This window comes from Brachycentrus maculatus, unplaced genomic scaffold (genome assembly GCF_059751285.1).
Source record: "Brachycentrus maculatus isolate JH-2025_06_01 unplaced genomic scaffold, ASM5975128v1 h1tg000138l, whole genome shotgun sequence".
NCBI lineage: Eukaryota > Metazoa > Arthropoda > Insecta > Trichoptera > Brachycentridae > Brachycentrus > Brachycentrus maculatus.
The window spans coordinates 1812108-1834446 of NW_028280891.1; the positions used below are offsets into that span (position 1 = coordinate 1812108).

General features: G+C 36.5%; 1 protein-coding gene across 2 annotated transcripts; it reads right to left on the reverse strand.

Moving 5' to 3' along the window:
- Window positions 1–12155: 12155 nt before the first annotated feature.
- On the reverse strand, window positions 12156–21781 carry LOC148309179 (E3 ubiquitin-protein ligase SH3RF1-like). Of its 2 annotated transcripts, XM_088260551.1 has the most exons (14): window positions 21370–21781; window positions 21051–21173; window positions 19033–19577; window positions 18131–18245; window positions 17898–18000; window positions 17350–17485; window positions 17128–17269; window positions 16547–16878; window positions 15963–16144; window positions 15233–15469; window positions 14930–15000; window positions 14074–14258; window positions 13047–13217; window positions 12298–12684 (listed from the first exon to the last, which is right to left on the reverse strand). In XM_088260551.1, the coding sequence occupies exons 2-14, from the start codon at window positions 21162–21164 to the stop codon at window positions 12432–12434; spliced, it is 2586 nt and encodes an 861-aa protein (XP_088116677.1). In that variant the 5' UTR covers window positions 21165–21173; window positions 21370–21781; the 3' UTR covers window positions 12298–12431. The 2 variants fall into 2 exon arrangements, with proteins under 2 accessions (XP_088116678.1, XP_088116677.1); XM_088260552.1 differs by lacking the exon at window positions 13047–13217 and having other exon boundaries at window positions 12156–12684.
- Between the last annotated feature and the right edge of the window lie 558 nt (window positions 21782–22339).

Below are 22339 nucleotides of genomic sequence, written 5' to 3' on the forward strand. Positions count from 1 at the left end.
GCCTTCGTTAAATGTGACGATTTTTAATATCCATACTTCTGTGAAATATTTCATGAATTGTCTCTGGTCTCTGGTGTATTTGATTTCCTATAGGTTGATTCCTAGTGTGGAGGATTTGCAGCAAATAATGTCAATAATGTATGATGTATGACGTATGTGTGGAAATGAGCTGGCAATGAATTAAAGTAAGTCAAAGGTTGTGGTATTTGAAATATGTAAAACAGAATGCGAGATTAACACGTACATTATGAATGGCTGGAACTAATGCATGCATCTTAATATCTAGTAAGCGTGTTCTCAAGAAATGGAAAAGTGGATAAACATATTGAGAGAAGAGTGAATGCCTCTGCATTATACAATAAATGGTGCTCTGAATAGAGTGATCGCAAATAAAAACATGTCCATGTAAGCCAAACTGGCAGTTGACAATGGAGTGCTAGTACCGACACTGATGTGACACGGAAATATGGAATTGGCTAAAGAAAGATGTTGAAATGCGTCCCCTCAGACAAATGTGTGGAACACTGATATATGACAGAATTAGAAATTAATCTATTAGAAAAGAATGAAAGGTTGAACTAGGGATAATTAAAAAGGGATAAGGCGGTATGAACATATGGAGCGAATGGATAACGAGAGAATGAGTAAAAAAGTATATTTGGAAAATGCGAATAAGAGAACAGAACGAAGATGGCCATAAAAACTTAGCACGATCGGGTCAATCGGAACTAGATCAAGCAGAACTTAAAATCTGCTCATCATTGCTCTTAAATTTACAAATTCTTTACTACACACAAGACTTACAAATAATGTACATGCAACTTGATCAAATTATATAATTTGAACCAGTCCGAGGCTTGGAAAACTCTGAAACCCGCCCATCTGGGAAACCGCTTCAATCCGCTCTACAAGAAACTCCGCATCAAACATTCACACTTCCCCCTCGTGAAAATCATTAATCTACCATTGCCAAACACTTCCCCACCAGACTCACCACTCACAACTTGTAAATTGAGGACTTTAGACAAATCTACCTCTAATTCTTCCTTTAAACACATTCATTTTGTTTATAGATCAGGCGTGCGTCAGAGTCCGATGTTTCCTTACATTTTGTGTATTTAGAGATTAATCTATGATTAACATCATAAGTATTGTGACCAAAATAGACATTTCAGAGACAACATATTGAACCATCTACACGAGCATCACAAGTATAATTTATACAAGAGTGCTAATCTCATCCATGTCTTTGGTGACGTGTTAGAATGTCATGTGATTCTATATTTAGAGACACAAAAAATAAAACCTGTTATATGATTTTTTTTTTTGCACGAGGTTATCAAAAATTTAACTCCTTGACATTGTATTTTTTTTTTCATTTAATATAGTAACATTTATTTATTGTTTCGGCATTAACTTTGTGGTAAGACATGTTACAATGATTAAAGAAAACACTTCGTTTTTTACCACTTGAGTTAACTCAAGTGGTAAAAAACAAAGTTTTTCTTTAATCATTGTAATATAGTAACAAGTTTTTTTTTTTTTAAATACAAATCATTATCTAGACATTTCTACTTTACAATCATAATATCAATGACGCAGTTTTCTCCAATAAAGAAGACCAAGCTCTTGTACTTGGAGAGGGACTTAAACTTATTATTTATATTTGTGGGTGATATAATTTATTTTTATGATTATCTACTGTTTTTTTTCTTCAATTAACAAGTATATACAATAATTCATTTTAATTTCTTCCATTTTTTTTCCATCTGTAGGAAGGTTATTGAAGTTCTGTTTGAATTGGTTGGTATTGTAAAGTCATTTTGGTATTTCGAAGATAAAGTTTTCTTGAGATTCAAATGTTTTCACCCTTAAATAGTTGAAGGATTCCTTTTTTTAAATGGTTTCTACTTTAGGGACTCAGAATGTTAAAAATAATAAATTTGTTGGATAGGTTTTTTTAAATTTGTTGGCGGGTAAATAATCGGCGGGTATGTATGAGGAGATGCATGAACGTGGAAGAGGCGAAGAATGTTTGCAAAGACAGAGTGGTGTGGCGTTCTATTCTCTCTGCCTACCCTTGCGGGGAAACGGCGTGATGGTTAGTTAGTTGGTTGGTTTTTTAAATATTTTTTTTCTTAGTCTAATGAGTATTACTATCACATCTCCTCAACTCAAGTTGTTCCACTTTGAATTAAGTTTTGAAAACTAGACATTGGTCATATCTTACTGTTAAGTGAGCATTGTTTTATAAAAGTCCATATGAAGAAATGGGAAAGACTCAAGTTGGACGGATGCGATCGTGATACATTGCCAAAGTATGAGATGTGCGACAACCCTAACTCTCATTAAATTTTTGATAACAGTCATATAGTATGAATCTACAACAAAGTATTCTGAAAAGCAGCCACTAAAGCGCAGCAAGAATGTGTGTTAGGGATATGGGAGTGGCTGGCTACTGTATTAAGAATCTTCTAATAAAATTACTATGTATTTTTTATTAGAAGATTCTTAATACAGTAGAAGAAACTCTACTATGAGGTGCATTTGTACCCTTTTGGGTAATTTTAATATATATCATAATCTAATGTTTCAGTATTATTATTCAAAACAGATTCCATGGCAAGGCACGTGATGGTAGTATGTCAATTGATATATTTAATAAATACAATTGATTAAATGTAATGTATTGTAATGTGAAAACAATACAACTAACTAAATAATTAATAGAAATTACATTTATTTTTTGGGATCAAACCTATAGCCCTAGACTCCGCAATACTAACCATTATACATATTATTTAAATATTACTTTTCTTTTCTAAACCTATCCATTATTACACAGGATAGGTATTGAAGTAATTAATTAGTTTTGATATTCTCAGCAGCGGGAAGCGGGAACTATAATTGAAATATTAATGTATGTGTGAGTGCTAGTGTGTGTGTGTGTGAGAGAGTCATGAGACCTCGCCTATATAAAGGCTCTCAGTGTCAGACCGTGTCAAAAGTTATCAGAACTTTGTACAGAGCACATTACATAAAGAGCCAAGCTTATAACTTACTTATCTCTTACTATTTCTAGTAAAAGTAGTTTTTTTTTAAAAACATTCATCTCTTTTATTAGTACAACGTGTCTAAGTTTACTTTTGGTCAGTTGCCAATTGTTTGTTGTGGTCTTTTATTGAAGTTTTATCAAGAGAGATTGCGAGATGCCCATCCAACTAGCCGCGCCGTCCTGCTACAGCCAGGAGAGGTTTTCCACTATTCCGGAGGAGGATGAAGAAGAAGATATGCGAGTGAGCGTACAGGAGAAGCGAGGAGATCTGGTGATGGTTTGCCCCGACAGCAGCCGGCGTCGCGTGCAGCTGGAGGTGTACCGGACCAGCCTGGAGCACTTCGCCGTGGTGTACCCGGAGACCAAGGTCTGCCAGCCCCTCGGAGTGCTGAACCTGAAAAACACGTCTTGCCAAAGACTGCAGTCCGGGGCGCGCTCGGGAATCACGCTGCGACAGAACGGCTGGGGACGCCCGGCCGACGTCACGTTCCTGTGCGAATCTCCTCGCGACGTTCCCGACTGGATCGTGGCCCTGTCGTCTCCTCCGGCCTCCTTCCATCGCCAGAACTCGCTTCCACCCCTCGAGGAAGATGAAGAGTATTGAATAATATGCGGTGTCCGATAAGGATACTAATTTCGAGGGAATCGTCTAAAAAGTCCTCCCAGGAGCACATAAGGGTCGCTTCAGCTATAGCAAAAGTGCGCATTTAGCCTTTTCAATGCATTTCAACAAGCAGTGATGAATTATGCGATGAAGAATTAATATTATTAATTTGGCAATTATTTGTGTGAGAAATTATAAAAATCGAATGAGAGCAGTTTCAATTTTAAAAACGATATATCAATATTGGAGATTTGAAAGTATCCTTTAATGTTTTTGTAGCTGTTAGCCATAATGGTTCATAGGATACTGTTTTTTTTATATAATTTTCAAAATTTCGAAAATAACAATAACTAAAATGTGTTGAATACTGAATTCATAATTGAACAAAAATAAATAATAAAAAGATGTCTTCAATTTATGTATTAATTTTAAATCAAACACAGATTTTTTGAGTCTACTAAGTTGTATTTTATTAACAAAAAACACATAAAAAATTAAATTGTGACAATTGTTTCGCCTTGTTAGGGCATTATCAAACGAACATTCGTTTGATAATGCCCTAACAAGGCGAAACAATTGTCACAATTTAATTTTTTATGTGTTTTTTGTTAATAAAATACAACTTAGTAGACTCAAAAAATCTGTGTTTGATTTAAAATTAATACATAAATTAAAATGGAGTTCTACAAATTAAACGCCAAGTCAATAAATAGATGTCTTCAATTTTATTCTGCTTTTAATTATTATTACAAAAAAATATCAATTTTTTTTTTTTTTAAAACCCCAATGGTGCATAGGGCACTGCGTCATATAAACGCAGTGTTATCTTGATGGTTTACACATGAAGGAAAGGTGATCAGCCCTCCGCTTCAGGTACCAGTCCAGGGTAATATTGAATAAATATGACAGTGAAAAAATCACTTATATTTATTTTACCCCCCTTGGGAATCGAACCCGGGACCTCCAGAACGGTAGCCGAGCGTGCCGACCATTACACTACGGAGGCGGACAAATTATAATTGATATTAATTTTAGCATTTATAAAACATTTTTGAATTGATGTTTAGGTGATTCAGTTCTTTCTATTAAAAATAATAGGTCAATAATTTAAACTACTTAACTGAAAATAAAATATAAACGTCCATTAAAATTATTCTAAATTCAGCATTTTTTGATATCATATAAAATATCAGTAAATGATCCTTTTCAAAAAAAAATTATGCGCAGACTGGTGTCCCTACCCTTGAAGAAGTTCTCGTCATAGTGATTGTCCGGTCACAATATAAAGTAAAGATATTTTAAGAATAGAATTTTGTTCAGTTTAAAAATAGATCATGTATTTGTAAAGAGATAAGAGTCATTTAGGTACATTCATATATACACAGCTTTATCTAATATTATATTTATTCCCGTGTTCATTATACCTACCATATTGTACAGATACCGAAGGTAAACACTTATAGCAAATAAAGAAGAAAAATATGCAGAAAAAAATACTATTTTATTAATCAATGTAAGACGTAGTATATCATATAGAAATATTGGAAAGAAAGAACCCCGGTATAAATTTCTTAACAATTCATGAGCTGAACTAAATGCAGAAAATATCGAAATAAATTTATATCTATTTCGATATTTTCTGCATTGAGTTTGATTATTCAAATCTGAGAATCTATGCAGAATCCATTTGTTGTCCATGTGTTGTAATGATCAGTGCATCTGGCGACTGCTCATGAGCTCAGGAGAGCTCAATTCTCATAGTGATTAAAATAAATATATATTAGTGATTGATTTCACTTTGATATTTATTCAATATTTTGAACTGATACCTACCACATAACTTTTGTATAATGAATTAAAATTGACACCGTGTCCATCTCATGCGGTACCCAATACACCATTGGATACAAATAAGGATTAATACATTTTTCTTCATCTTCTTTGGAACTTTAATATTTTTTTTATAAAAAAAGAGAAATATTTTATTATTTACACAAATATTTCAATTTCATACTATTTCTGTGAGCCTAAGCGGCTCATTATTAGTAATAGGTATCAAATTGTGATAGAGTGGGTTTGAACCGAGAAACTCTTAAGAGTCCGCAACACTAACCACGGGACCGCAACCTGACAATATTTGTATCAAGAAAGAATTTGTCGAGTCTAACTTTTACCTTTACAAAGTTTGAAATAAAACGAGTGTTTATCGAATTTTAATATATTATAAACCGACATACATACATAATACATAGGATACATGCACTGTATACATTATTCAAAATAACATTATTATGTTCTCCATCAAAGTGACTAAATATTCCTCAATTTTTCATTACTAATTTACTTAACAATAAACTTTTTACAATAGTAAGTCAGATTTAATATAAATATTATCCTTATGTACATATATTCTACACTAGACTTATTTTCCAGATAAGTCCGACATATTACAGAAAATAAATTACCCTGATACAGGAGCACAATTGTACTAAATATAAATAAGAATTTATCCAAATGGCAACTTCATTTATACACAAATATTACAATATTTGCTACAATAACAGCTCTACCTATACGGGTCGAGGATAGGACTGCTACAAGGGGAAACTAATGTAATAATATAGAAATGACCATCATACATCTGGAAGGATCACTCAACTTCACTCTTTATCATGAGGCTACATACACATACATTCGTAATACAGGATTAACCAAACGTATCTTTACCCTTGAATGGGTCATTCACCTTCCGCTCCTCACAGATCATTCCCCAACCAAGATGGCAAATAATTATAAAATCGAGTGATCACAAATCAATTATTTTTATTCAATTCATTCCATTACTTATTGCAAATGTCGGAATATTCCCGAGATTAGATCAATGTTCTAAACATTCCTCAACTGGATTTTGACTTAAATATGTAGGTAAATGACTGAATGCTGTGTCGGAATATAAGTGTTCTATTTGCAAAAAATATATGCATATGGAAGTATTGTAACAATTCACAAAACTTGGAAAGTCATATTCCGTTCCATTTTTTGCAAACGTAATATGTACATCCTGACATCACAATGCGCTTACTAGATTAATTTAGTCCTCTTTATGCAATTTTACTATACAAAATGATCATTCCAGGTTTTTGAACAGTTCTTTTAAATTTTAAATGATAACTCACTTGTCTAGTAAAATATTTACAAAAAGTTTATGTTTTTTCTTCAACTTCAAACTTGTATTCCCTTTCATAGTTTGAATCGATACATGCGAACATAAACATGCGTAGTTACCCGTGGGGTTAGAAATACTTGATGCGAAATATTTGGAGGATTATAAATAACTAATAAAATGAAAGTAAGAAATATGTGAAATTGAGTAATTTGACATGATACATAATTAGTCCCGAAATTTTTGTTGTGTATGAAATTCATACATATTAAGGAAATTGGTGGAAATCAATAATTGTTTATTTCTGTTTTCTCGAAACTTTTAACAATTTTTTTTTCTCATAAATATTTCACAAAGGGTGAATAATAACACGCATAAAGATGGATTAGTTAGTTCAGTATAAACTTGGTACAATTAGGATTTAAGCTACCTAAAAAAATTATCTAAGTTACAAGAGAACATTTATCTCAAAATGTATTTCAAAAAGATAGATAAAAATGAGTATAAAATATGTACTACAAATATGTATAATATATGGCATATAATTTATATTTTACAGAATATTTTATGCAAAATAAAAATTGACACAGATAAAAATATTCCATCTGTACAATACTTAAACCTACACAAATGCCTTCATCTTGTGGCAATGGCGAAATAAACTATTTTTCTTTATTGACACTAAAACTATAATCTAGAAATAAATAAAATAATCATCTTTGATGAGATATCAAAAAATAATATGAAAATAACTCCTGTAATTGGAGATAATCCAGATTTTGTGAACAAGTATTTGGACACACTCAAAATGTTGTAAATAAAATAATGCAAATTTGCTCATCCACAATCTACGATCAAAATTATTCAATTTTGCTTTTTGAAATCTTCAATGTAATAAAAACATTTGTTTTTCATTTCTAGTTTTCTTTCAGCAACCTTACTAGAAATTTCAGGATTGTCAGTTTTGGTATTAAGTATAAGCCTGTGAAAATTTTACACGAAATTGGATCCATCTCGATCAATAATAAAGTTTGGTAATTTATTATTTATTATTATTTTGTTTGTAAATAAACATTAGACTCGACATCCTTCCGCCGGGTGACTGCCCAATAATAATAAATAAATAATAAATAAAATAAAAAAATTCAATTATAGCAACCGAGTTGAGTTCGAATGAGTTGTCACATTTATAGGATACGGCGCAATTCTGACATTATTTACCTATTATTTTAAATAATTATTTTTAAGTGGCAAGCTAAATTAGTAGCGTATGTAATAGTATGTCACGTTGCTATATTGTGGGCATCTTCTGTGGAGACCACGCTCGATCCCGCAGTACAATGCGCATAGGCGCAAGTATTTGCAAGTTGCGATTGTGGAGATGAGTAAATAAACGACTAAACTTGGCGGACCTTAAGTTAATTCTTATTGCTAGTTCACACATCACAGCCCTAATTGTTCCACCACCCGCATTCCATTTACTACTTAATATATAGATCTTGGTGGTGAATACATTCTCCGGTTCTACTCGTCCGTATCGATTCACGGATGCTATTCAGATAACGGGCCCCATATCTAGATGCAGTTTAAATATGTACACATTGTAATCATGGAACATTAACAGCGATTCAGTAAGTTTCTTTTCAATGTATTCAATAAACTACACATATACAAGATTTTGTCAATTTTGGTCAGAATTTTTTAACCTAACAAGTCCAAAATTTGGTTCCGAAAATTGTCAAAACGGCCGTCATATATGCAACATTGCCGAATTATACTATCGATACTCTGATTGCAGAATAATCTATAAAACTACCATACCAAGGGACCTTGCTACATACAAATAATGACTAAACCTACAATCAAAACTTTCATACTTTACACACCTTCAAGTAAGATGGTCATTCATTACTATCTATGTACATCGCTTTATGTATTAATATATTAATACATTTATATATATATATATATATATATATATATATATATATATATATATATATATATATATATATATATATATATGTATATATATATATATATATATATATATATATATATATATATATATATATATATATATATATATATATATATATACACACATATACACATATACACATACATATATTTATATATTTACATTGTTTTTTTGTTATGAAATGAATAACAGAAATATGAAAAATTATAAATAATACTTTAAATATTCAATTGAAAATGTGTATAAAATATAATTTCATGACATTATATGCAATAATATATTTTTTTAAACTACACATAGAAGAAAAATACCATTTCTATATTAAAGGGGCTATTACAAATTACAAATGGTTTAGATTGCTTAAATACCAGTTTCAATTCGGTTAATTATTTGTACTTGAAATGAAATGTCTCCGCAACCATTTTTAATTATTCCTTTACTGTATAAAATAATTATTCAAAAACTAATTTCCACCGAATATTATTTGCCATAGCTAATTTGGAGATATTCCATCTTGTTTACATTCATTTCAAACCTTATTTGTCAATCTGACGAATAATATAAAAGTTAGAAGATTGAAAAGCCATTTACCGTACCACCTCGTGTAAGCACTTCAATAGATGGCCCTAACTTATGAGTGACACCTGTTGGGTTTTTATATAAATATGTTTCTAGGAGTGCTATGCGTCATTACTTGCAAAGTATTTTCAAATCAATAATTCCTTATAATTACATTCATTTGTAGTTTTTATCATTCTTCTGCAAGGGTCGCAACCCTCAGCAATGAGGATTAAGACGGAGAAGAAAGTATTTTTTATTATATGGATGGGGTGAAAAATATAAAACTTGAAAAAAATTGTCAATAATCAAATATTAAAAATGGTAAAAACAGTGAAAATAAATTGCCTATGGCCGATGTTAAGAGCTTAGTTAAATATGTAGTTTGCCGTAAAACAGTCTAGATTTTTGTATTTTATCAGTGATATTGAATTTAATAAATATTTACCTACCTAATTTTGAAACACTACGGCCACAGTATGTCGCGTTTACTAAAGTATAAACTACATTAATACAGTTTTTACAATCAAACACGAGCTTATTCTAATAGTACAATAGTTCAGTGATTCAACATCTGCAGAAAAGTACGTATTTACACTTACAATCTAATTACGCAGAATACAACCAATAATAATTAGATTGTAAATTATCCACATTCATATCTACACGTGGAAAAGGAAGTTACAATACGTTAGAACACATATGTGCGTAGCGTACCTATTCAATGCTCATTATAAATAAAATATTATAAAACTAATAATTCCTTTAGAATCAACGAGAGGGTAGGGAGTACCGAGTAGTACATTATTGGCCCATTTAACACCCCATAATGTAATGTTTTCTTACTATTGGTTCTAAAGTACTTTGGGATTATTAATATCAAACTGATTTTTATTTTGATAAAAAAATCTCTCAATGAGGAATATTCATAGATATCACTAATAGTTTGTAACATATTCCACTTAGGGCGGGTCACCAGAAGATGCAAAAGATCTGAGCATTAAACATATCACCAGTCAACAGTGGGCATGTTTAAGGCTCATTTAAAAATACTGTACTCATCATAATCAATAATGGTACAGTGTAACGAAAACAGCGGCAGACAACCGAGTGCCGAGTGCCGAGTGCCGAGTGCCGAGTTACGTGCAGTAAATTACCATCTCCACTTGAAATTTTTAAATTGAATAGTTAATTTTGATGAGTACCGTTACCATTTGTGATGTTAAACACTTGAAAAGTTAAGTATTACAAATAGATGACATGTTATTAACATAGATAAGAACTAGCATCTAGTAGACATTGTGTAAAATGATGTCCGTAGCTTATAAAGACTTATGATATTACGCCGCTATACATAATTCTAGCCCCAATGTGCGCTCTCCTTCTCGTGATGGAAGTAGATGTGAATATTTAATTTAATAAGTCAAACTCTCTCGGTACATATTAGTAATACTTTAAATGCAACATTGGAGTAAGTGATTGGAGCGAGATATGGTCATAGCACGAAGTACAAAACTAGGATTATAATGTGATGTGTCGTATCATTAATCCCGACTAATTTTTACAGAATAAGATTGACTACAAAGAGCATACATAAAAACTAACTAACTATGTACCACACCACTTCGTAGGCAAAAATAATGGAATGCCATACTGCTCTGTCTTTGCAAACATTCTTCACCTCTTCGATTATTCCAACTTGGCAAATATTTCAAATTCTCGAAAGTGGTCAGGTCAGGAGCCAAAATACTCGGCGGGTATATATGAGGAGATACACGAATGTGGAAGGGGCGAAGATTGTTTGCAAAAACAGATTGGCGTGACATTCTATTCTTCGAGCCTACCTCTGTGAAGAAGCGGTGTGATTGTTACCTAGTTAGTTATAGTTAGGGATAGTTCAAGGTCGATCGGAGTATGAGCTTAAATTTAATACATTCTAATGTAATCGAGGCAATTATATTTGTTTTAAAAAAATATATAAAAAAACATAGAAGACAATTTTCTTTAGTATATGGTCAGAATAAAAATATATATTATACTATGGAATTCACTTATGGGATTAATAGAAAAGTAATACGCATTTTTATTTATTTGGTCACATCTTATTTGAAATCAGATTATTAGCCGATACATTTATTATTTTTGTTTTAGTACTCGATATAAAGTACTTAAGAGATGCATGAAAATCAGTACCAACACGAAATCAATTAGCTTCTATAGTCCTTATGAAGTATGATAAATAATCAGCCATCGTAGTATAATCGCACTCATTGGAGTGCGAGTGTGTTTATTGAAATGAGAGATTGCTCTACATAATGAGGTTACTTTCATCTCCACACAAATCAATGGCAGACTTGACAGCTAACCTAACTTGGACCAAGAAGTCCTGAATTTCATTTTTGTCCAACAATACTCGTATTATATTTTCTATTGTAAAATATTTAGGTATCTTTTTAATGCGGCATATTTTTTTAATTATTCGCAATTAAGAGTCCCATTAACATTTTGACTTATTAAAATTTCTCATAGAATAAGAACATTATATATAATTTGAGGTCGACCAAAACTGAAGCGAAGTAATCATTAAATACGATTCATATTGCAGAAATGATTAGCATTATCGTATAACCATATTTGAGAATACGGCAGCATAAAAAGGACACATTATTGTAAATTGAAAATATTTATATAAACAATTATTAGAAACTTGGCTAAAATTGACAAACATGTTCAATAAATAATATTCCTATAGTATTCAATATAATCTTTATCTCAATATCACTCTCGTTTATAATTTATTTTTTATATCGCCAATTTTATGAATGAGACACCTTTAACAATGATTTCTAAATTTGTATGTACATATTAGGAAAAATAGAGTATAAGATTTATAATTTGTTTCAGTGAGCAATAAAACACTTGGGGTTGAATTTACTAATATATCAATAGTAGCTGTTGCCGACTGTGATATGCTACGCTATACAAGGTCAGCCGCGCCAACATGGACTGGCCCTTGGGGCATCTAGTAATTGGCCACTGTTGAAAGTTGTCCGGTTATGTGGGAACATGGCTAGTTGGCGGCCTCCACGAAGGAGGCGGGGAAGAGGCCGGTGCGGCCGGTGCGCTGCAGCGTGCCCTTGTACCAGCCGTCGCCCCACTTGCGGTGCACGAGCACCACGTCGTCCACGCGCAGCTCCAGCTCGTACTCCGAGTTGGGCGGGTAGGGCACCACGCAGCGGAAGCGCTCGCGCCCCGCGTCCAGCGACTGCGACTTGCGGTGCGTCCCGGGCGCGGCGCTGCGCGCCCACACCACCGACCCACCCCTGCCGGACAGACATCCACATTACCAATGTACCGTCGTCGTCTACCCAAAGACAAACAGCTCGCATTACCGAGATACAAAAGACAGACGGCCCACATTAACAATGCATCAAGAACAGACAGTTTTGCATAGGCTTATTGACTACTATCTAAACAATAATTTCTTAAAAAGATTTTTTCTTAATTAGGATTTTTTTGTTAACTTAAAACCAAAATCATTTGCCGAATACATTTCAGCCTTAGTACAAAAATAAAAAATGAATGTGAAATCAGTGCGAATTGATAATAATTGTAAAAAGATTTCTTCCAAGATGCGTGTACGTTAGTATGTATGGCACATAGGCGGGTAATTGGCGTGCGTTACCTGTCCACCATAGTGAGCGCTGCGATGCTGGGGCGAGGGCGCGCGCGCGGGCCGGCGCCCAGCGTGTGGCGCCCGGGGCCCGGCGCGCGCCCCCCGCGGCCCCCGGGCCCCAGCGTGCCCCCCAGCGGGCCCCCCGCCTCCTGCAGCAGCTGGCTGGGGCAGGAACCCGACCTGCGCACATGCACACACGCTCGTCACACTCACCGCAACCACAACGCAACACAAACACATGGCACCGTGCAAATATAAGTGATCAAACAAACAACGGTTCTTGCATTAGGGCCGGTAAGGTTACTCCGTTCTATTAGTTCATGGGAATATACAAAACAAGGCATACGTTATCTTCGTTAGTTGAGTCAGAATTAGCATTTCCAGTAGTTATTCACTGTGAAAGTAAAATTGCGACAGAAAACAAGCCTTTTAAAAAATAATACAAATGCGAGGCGAACATAAATTCAAACAGACACATTAGACTGAAACAACTAAGCGCGAAAAAGAATCTTATTTTTTCCTGAAAGAGATAGGGACATTTTTCTTATTTGATTGGTGTGGTGAATATTCAGTCTTAAAAAAATATAATCATTGTGACTCTATTCTCCTTAGATATGCTAAAAGCATGTAAATACAGCCCATGTTTTTTTTTTTTACTATCATTTTTAAAATATTACTCAATTCTGGTCCCTTTGACAATCTAATTTTATATTTTTTTTAAACTTCTTGTTATTAAAAATACATCTTGTTATCTGTATCTTGTTTTTTTTTTCAAAATTACTCTATAATTATTTATAAAAATTAATTAGAAATATGATTATTTTTTTCAATTTTATATTGAAAAGAAAAAATATTAAAAAAAAAACAAAATAAATATTGAAAATTTTTACTGAAAAATACTAAGAAACTTGATCTACTGTCACAAGATGATGGTCAACAAAAATACCCAGTGCTAGAAAGTCGGCCATACACGAGCATGGTTGGCCACACGCGCATGCACACACACACACGCATCAGGCAGGCGTGGGGCACTCACCTGACGTGCACGGGGTGCGGGGGCGTGTCCTGGAAGGAGGGGTTGTCGGCCCCGGCGGGGGCGGGCGGCGGGCTCTTGCTGCGCTTCATGGCGGCCAGGCGCTTCATGAGGCTCATGGTGGAGGGGGCCTTGTCCCCGCGCCCCCTCTCCCTCTCCCTCTCTCTCTCCTTGTCCTTCTCCCGGGACTGCGCAACAACACACACATCAATCTATGTCAAATCTTACAACTAATTAACTTCACCGCTAACATAGAATCAATGAAATGTATAAACTCATGCCTCTAATGAGTGATTTTGCCTAGAATTTTCACTCATGATTTACATGAAATTAAAGCAACTTTAAACAAAGAGTAAATCCACTCACAAGTTAGGCATAGATTATAAAACTTAGAATAATAAAAATAGTCCAAATATAAGTCACTTTTTTCATCAAAAATAGGTTAGCCAAAATTGACTGGATTAACCCAGTATGGTAGTAACGTATTCACCTTTTAACTCTACGCCACAGAAAAGTCCAATTCCATTATTTTCTCATCAATCAAATTGCCAGTCACCTTGTTTGTATTAATATGTATCAATTTTTAATATTAATTAAAGTTTTATGTACTCGGTTAATACCACTACATATTAGCGCAGTCACCCGAATACCTGATTAGTGATGTTTACCAAATAAAACTTGAAATAATCATCTATGCACCTACAGCAAGGTGTACGACTATATTAGTTATACAACTCACATTAACGAGAGACAGTAGTTAATAGTGATAATCTAAATCTAAAAATAAAAGCACAGAAATTCAAGAGGTGCCATTAAATATGTTTACTGCTTCTTTTGGTGGCTTATCTGGTAGTAATACCTTTTCGGCAGACTTGGTGGCCGCGGCGGGGGCTGTCCGGGGGGTGCCGGGGACGGAGGGCGCTGAAGATTCTGCAATTTACCATACAACATCAATTATTTTAAACAAAACTGTACTTACAAATAAAAAAATTTGAATGTTAATTTCTGAAGAAAGACTAATGTTTTCTAATGTTTTTGCTTTTTACAATCATCGCTAAAATTCTGTCACACAAAATTGGCAACAAAACAGTAAATACACAATAAAAATTAAATCAAATATTTATTGTCCCTGGTAAACTGTCGGCACGCAATGCCCGGGTACCTGGGGTGGGGCTGGCGGCGCGCGGGGGCAGGTCGGGCGGCGCGGGGTGCGGGTGCGAGGGGCCGGGCGCGGGCTGGCGCGCGGCGGGTGCGGCGCAGGCCGCATGCCCGGCGTGCGAGGGCGCCGGCTGCCGCGCGGGCGCCACGTAGTTGCCCGGGAACACGCCGCACTTGTTGCTTCGGTTGGAGCACCCCTTGTACCAGCCGTCCTGGCAGCGCTCCAGCACCATGTACAGACCTGCAAAATACGGAAACAATTCAGACTGCTTCCACACAACCTTACCTGCTCTCTTATGGTAGAAAAAGTCCATTTGGAGTCCAAATATCTTCTTCCCGACAACATTTCTACAACTAGAAGGATTGTGAATGATGGAAAATTATATTGGAATATACAGGACTAACCTGCCGGTGGTTATACCTGTCGTAAGAACCACCGATTGTTTAAAATTGCTTTCCTTTTAATAGTCACCGATTTACATATACTTTTTCATAGAATGATATTTTGTCACAAGTCACACTATTACTATTTTTCAATCCATTTTATTGTGTCGTCTAAGCGCCAAAAACCTTTGGAATGTTTAAGAGCAATATTCTCATTCTTCTGTAGATTCTGTTGACAGAGAACTGGTTTTTACTACATACTTGTATTGTAGTAAAACAGCTTCTAAAAGAACTATTTCCAGCACGGCCAGAACGGATCTTCGTCTTATAGTCGTTTAATCAGTCAGTACCTCCTTTGCGCAGCTCCAGTTCGTCAGCCTTCTGCGGCTTGTAAGGGTAGAGCGCCACATACGCGGCCGGCAAGGGGCGCTCCGCGCTCCTCGCACGCCGCTTGTCTCTCTCCCGCCTGCTGCCCGCACCCCCGCTGCCTTCCTCGGCCCCCGCAGCCGGACGGCTAATCTCCGCAGACAACCTATCCAACATGCTTTCACTTAATGACTAATGAAATACACAAAATCACTCGTTGCATCTGCAGTAGTGCTAGCTAAAAAGGGTGAGAAGTCCAGAGATGATAGTTCCGTGACTCTTCCCCGCTTCCAGCGATGATATCAATGCACCGAGCTTCAAAGGCTTCAGTACAAAACTACGAAATTGCAATGCTAAAAGTAGAAGAAAGGGGTAGCATTGACGAGATGCAATTATCCAAACAGAGCAGAAACTCATCGGTACGGCAATCTCTAACATCCAGAGACTGGACATGACTCTTGAACATGAATGAGTACAGGCTTCATGGGGTATATGCCGCTTTAAGAAGAAGCTACCACCGAAACAACCATCCAGATATTTAGTTGTGTGAGAAGCGTATGTCGCTCACCTGTAGAGTGCGGTATTTAGGATGACCCCCTGTGTGGTGAGGCTGTGTCTCTTCTCCTTGGCGGGCGCGGATGTGGGCGCCTGGCACGCGGACATGAGCGTGTAGCCGCTGCCCGAGTGCGGCACGGCGGGGTGCGGGTGCGGCTGCAGCGCGGGCGACGCGGGGCTGTCGGGCGCGCTGCTGGTGGAGGAGGAGGTGGCCGACGGGGACGTGCTGGAGGGGGACGTGGCCGGCGTGGTGCTGGACGAGGTGTCCGAGGGGGCCGGGCACGGGGCCGCGCTCGGCGCCGCCGGGGCCGACCGAGACATGTGGTGCCGGTACAAACTGTGGATCTACAAATTCAAAATTAAATCAAACATGACCCAACTGTTTTACTAGCCAAATATGAGCCAAGATCCACGAACGTCATTCAATTTTACGATTCCGACACCAGTCCAAAGTTTTAAACATTACAAAAAATTATAATACACAGCTGCCCTGCCAAGAATCAAACCCAGGACCACACAAACAGTAGCCAAATGTGCTAGCCAAGTGCTCGGGTTTGTCTACCTGTACTTGTTTGTGTATTAGTGGAAGCATACCTGCTCAGTTCTGTGGTTGGTGGTCGGCTCGGTGGTGGTGGTGGGCGTGGTGGTGGTGGCGGTGGTGGCGGTGGTGGCGGCGGTGGCGGCGGTGGTGGTGGTCGTGGCGGCGGCGGCGTGTGGGGCGCACTGCACGGGGGAGCTGCGGACAGAGAACAGAAGGCGTTACATGCAGAAGTAGCGCTGCCCGTCACTCGGAACGCCAGCCCGCGCAGTACTCACTTGCCGGCCAGCTTCATGAGGGTGCGCGCCGGAGCGTTCATCTCCACGAAGGCGATGGGGAAGATGCCGATCCGCTCCTGTAGCCGTCCCTCCGCCCAGTTTTCGTCCACACGTCGAATCACACTAATAATGGCTCCTGCAAACATAAGTATAATACAAACACTCGGTTTCTACTCTTCCATGTGTCATATATCCATAGTAAATATAGTTTAATCATTCTCAACTATTGATTTCTAACTCCGAGAGAAAACACCGTATCGGTATAAAAATTTTCCAATTTGATCAGACACGAATATGGAGATTAGTGCACATATTAACAACCCACTCTTTAATACAATTATATTTAAGGAAATTAAAATTCCTCTACATTTTGACAGATTGACAATCGGAAATCTTGGTATTTAATTAAATTGCAAAATGCCAACTGTATCTTAACAAATTTTCAAACTCGCAGCTCGATTTTTAGACCATGAAACAAATACCCGAAAATCAAAAACTCGATGAATAAAACAATCCAAATGATAATGCGAAACAAAAGTTATTTTTACCTTTTTGGAAAGCCAAACAACCTTCTTCATCAGGTGGCGCCATGTGGAAGTCGTACAAACCTTTGCACTGCGGACTGCCGTTGAAAGGCAATGGCACCACCACCTGTAGTAAGATGGGACAAACTATTTATTCAAAGTACATTTATCTTTTCAATCTATACATAGCATCGGTCAGAAACCAGAGTGTGTAAATATGGTGTTAGTGGTAAAGTTTGATCGCAATATATAAATACCTTAGTAAATGAAATAGGAAATACTCCTTGCTTGGAGGCGCACTCTCCAAAGTACCAGTAGGCATCAATACGACTCAGCAATAAGATGAGATCTCCTTTTTTGAAGGAGAGATCCCTAGAAGAGACAGACACAATGTTAAAGAAAATGAAATGGGATGGTGTTACGAGATTTTCTGGATTATTATGCACATTTCTAAAAATGTTTGCACGGTCTAAATCATTTATCATAATAAAACAATAAGTATTTAGCTTTTTTCACATTTATTTTATTTGATTAGTAATCGGGTTTCTGCGTCATTTCTACATCATTTCTGAGACCAGTCTGATGATGTCGTGATGAAGCGTGTTATTTTGCACTAATTTATTATTTCCAATTACAATACCTTCCATCTAGCTCATTTTATAGGTGATAGTTTTTTTTATCGTTTTATAAACATACAATTCAAAGATATGATAAATTCTTATCTAATGTGTACATTCAATATTGATTGAACTGTCACAATATGTAATGCTGATATGCTCAATATTAATTGCAGTTCAATAAATTGTCTTCTTCGATGATAAAGTTACAGCCAACAATCCCTTCTTCTTATTGCGCCGTTTTAGGCTGAAGGTTGGCAATCATCGTGGCAATTTTTACTTTATCCGCAGCTGTGACTTAGTGCTGCAGTAGAACCGCTCTCTCAAGTTTTGTAAGCTAGGACATACGTCTTCTTCCTGTTTACCTTCCGCTTTGCCTTCTAATCACTTTTATCAACACATAAAACAAAATAGAAAAACAATGGCATTTTTACTTGTGGTTATGATGCTTCCAAAAAAATTTAAACAATATTGTTGTAATTTTAATCCAAATAGGGAAATATTTTATGGAATTAATGTAACTCGAATTCAGATTAACTCACTCCGGATGCTTGGAATTGAATTCGTATATTGCACGCGCGTGGGGCACTCCGGCCACTTGGAGCGGGTGCGCGATGGGCGGGGGAGCCTGCTGCGAGACGTTCTGCTGCGACGGGGCCGGGTGGGAAGGGTTCTGGGGAGACGGGTTCTGGTGCGGGGAGTTTTGGTGTGACGGAGTTTGGTGCAAAGGGTTCTGATGCGGGGCGCTCTGATGCGAGGGAGTCTGTTGCGGGGTGTTCTGGTGTAACGGGAGCTGGTGCGAGAGGATCTGATGCGAAGGGGTCAAGTGCGACGGGGTCTGGTGCGAGGGGGTCTGGTGCGAGGGGGTCTGGTGCGAGGGGGTCTGGTGCGGGGCGGGGTGGTGGTGCGGGACGGGCTGATGCGGACGCAGCAGCGGGGCGGAGTGCTGCGGCAGCTGGTTGGGACGGGAGCGCATGCCCTCCAGGATGCGCATGAGCAGCACATTGGGCGGCAGCTCCTCCAGACGAACCTCCACCAGGACCCGACACTCGGGGCATCGTAACTCTTTGTGGGATTGTAATATCTCCTGCAACGAAACATCAATTCAATTTTTTTAAATATGCTCGAGTTTCTAAACACTTAAAAAAGTTCATAAAACCAAACCGATATTCCAGGAAAATAAAATATTTTTTAATCTAGAGTAGATTCATTAACAATTTCCACCACTTGCAGAAGAAATTGTATGCATTTTCGGATATTTATTATTCTTTGGCACAAAATAAAAATTAATGTAAACTTGAAAAAATAGTCTCTCAGAAGAACAAAATACGGTTGCCAAAAAGTTATAGGACTTTTCTTTTCGTTGGGTCGACTAGAGGTAATGGGTAAGATTGCCGTTGCATGTTGTGGTTGGGTAGGTACCTATTGTAATAAACAAAATGTCATAAAGTAATATGTACGAAGTGTCAGAAAAAACTTATCTATGGACTGACAAAACATTTCATTTTTATTCAAGTCTGCCTTTTATATAATTTTTAGACTTTTCTGCAAATAATGAATATTTACAAGGAATATACGATGGAAAAGGTGAGAATTATGATTCATTCATAGTATTAACAGAAATAACAAAATGTATGAATCACCTTGTCTAGTTTGGTGTCAAGATTCGTTTTTAATAATAATGTTTATTAATGCAACATCATATGTAATTTTAAAAGTAGGCGATTTTACTGATCAGAATTAACTCTATAATTGTGCGGAAGAGCGGGGTACAGATATATTTTATAATAAGTATGTGATTTATTTTATCATGTTTTTCATTTTAATTTAAAAAGCGTTCCTTTTTTATGTTGCCTAAACTAATCTCATTTATTTTTCTAATTTGTGAACTGGCTCCTTTTTGCAAACAGCCTCGTGTATTATCCATGAAGAAAATAAATTTTCTTTCAATCGTAACGAGCTCATTTTTTGCATCATAATCTAATTAAAATAAAAAAGCAACAGAAATAAATAATTGCTTTGTTACTTTACCTCGCTTATATTTTATTTTGGTAAAGGATATATTTTTATAATTAAACTTTTGTCTAAGTGAATAACACATCAAGAATACAAGTACAAAAAAAAACATTTTTTTGGGTGTAAGAGTCAAGCCGACTTAGTCAGTGTGTATCTAATTTTCATTATTAGATATAAGTGCACTATGCTTCAAATTTATTCTTCCGCAATAAGTTAGGCATATCCTTGCAATTTATCGGAAACAAAAAAAATACAATCGGTCAGGGTATTGAGTTGTATTTTCCATTCCTTCCTTCCCTACTCTTTCACTCACTGAAGACCATAAAATATTATGGTTATTGGAATAATTTTCAATTCTCTAGCATCTGCTAACTTGTTAATAAAACATCTTCATGAAGCCATTGTAGTTTATCATCTAAGACACATAAAAATTACGGAACTTTATTTGTTCCCACCTCATAGCAGATGAACTGACTATTTATATCGTGCATGTTCCCTTAATTATGTATAATATATGGAATATTTAGCTGTATTTTGAACATACCTTGAGACACTTGATGCAGAATGTGTGCTGACACGGCAGCACTCGGGACGAGGTGTCGAGCCGCTCCAGGCACACGGAGCACTCCAGTAGATCGTTCAGCAAGCCCTCGTCCATAGTCACTACCTGCAACACACCACGCACTCCTCAGCTCGTATTCTGACGAACCACCTCTACACCTGCCGATTATAGCAACTTAGTCTCGACTCGAGATATCTATTGCAATCTGCGAAAGAATAACGAGATTCGGACCCCCCTGACATTTCACCGCAGTCAAGAAGGTTAGGCTATATATATACACCGATAGCGAATTCATACTCACGATGAATGGTTTATCCGAGTAACTCTCGTGATTTGTCAGAAAGTACACGCATTCTTTGATTCATCATAAAATAGCGAGCAATTTAGCATTTAGTTCCAAATTGCCTAATGATCGCCCGGAAACGGCAGAGGCATCTCGCGTGGTGGAGCGCTGTCACATTTCACAACGAACTATCTACACTACACACTGCTGTTATCGCGGATCATGCGACTAAAAATATTTTTCGCCCGAAACACCGAATTTATTTAATTATAAGACAAACTAACAGAAATAACAGGAATAGACATTACGACAATGCCAATCCCACAAGATCCTTTCGGATCATTTCGGACTTTTCCGGATAAATCCTTTCCGCCCGCTAGGGGCGCTGGGAGCGGTTCTAGCACCGGTGCACTCGATAAAAAAAACACTTGACCAAACTATTCTCACTCTTTTCTTTGCCCGTTATTGAAACGAGACGCATATAGTGACGTATACAAATGAATCACCTAAAATAAAATTTATAAAGGAATCACTGGAACAACCTTCCCTTTCGATCAAAAGCTCCCAAACTTGTGGAACGAAATTTATTTTATACTTTAACAACAACAAAAAAACACTCATTTAAATTTTAACTCGCTTTCCATTTTCAATAATATAATAGGTTTTAAGTCTACTTTATTTTCGAATGTTATATTTTATATTAAATATTTTTTCTTTTAACTCTTATCCACACCCCATGGTGCATAGGGCAGTACCACCAGCACGGTATCGCTTGCCGGAGTTCTTATTTATAATTTATTTAATTTTGTATTGTATTTTACAAAGCAAAAATTCAAGATCAATTGTTCACACACGACAGTGACCAGAAATGCATTGTTTTTTTACTACTACCAAGTCAGCGACAACCAATGAAATTACATGATGAGCTTGTTTGTCGGAGTACGGTTATGTAAACATATACGAAATATGACATTTTTGTACAAAATTG

Coding starts and splice junctions, on each gene's coding strand:
- LOC148309179 (XM_088260551.1), bottom strand. CDS start 21,164: ATGGACGAGGGCTTGCTGAACGATCTACTGGAGTGCTCCGTGTGCCTG. Junction 18,001..18,130: donor TTCCTATTTCATTTACTAAG/GTATTTATATAT, acceptor ATCTTACTACAG/GTGGTGGTGCCATTGCCTTT. Junction 14,259..14,929: donor CCACCAAGTCTGCCGAAAAG/GTATTACTACCA, acceptor GTTGTTGCGCAG/TCCCGGGAGAAGGACAAGGA.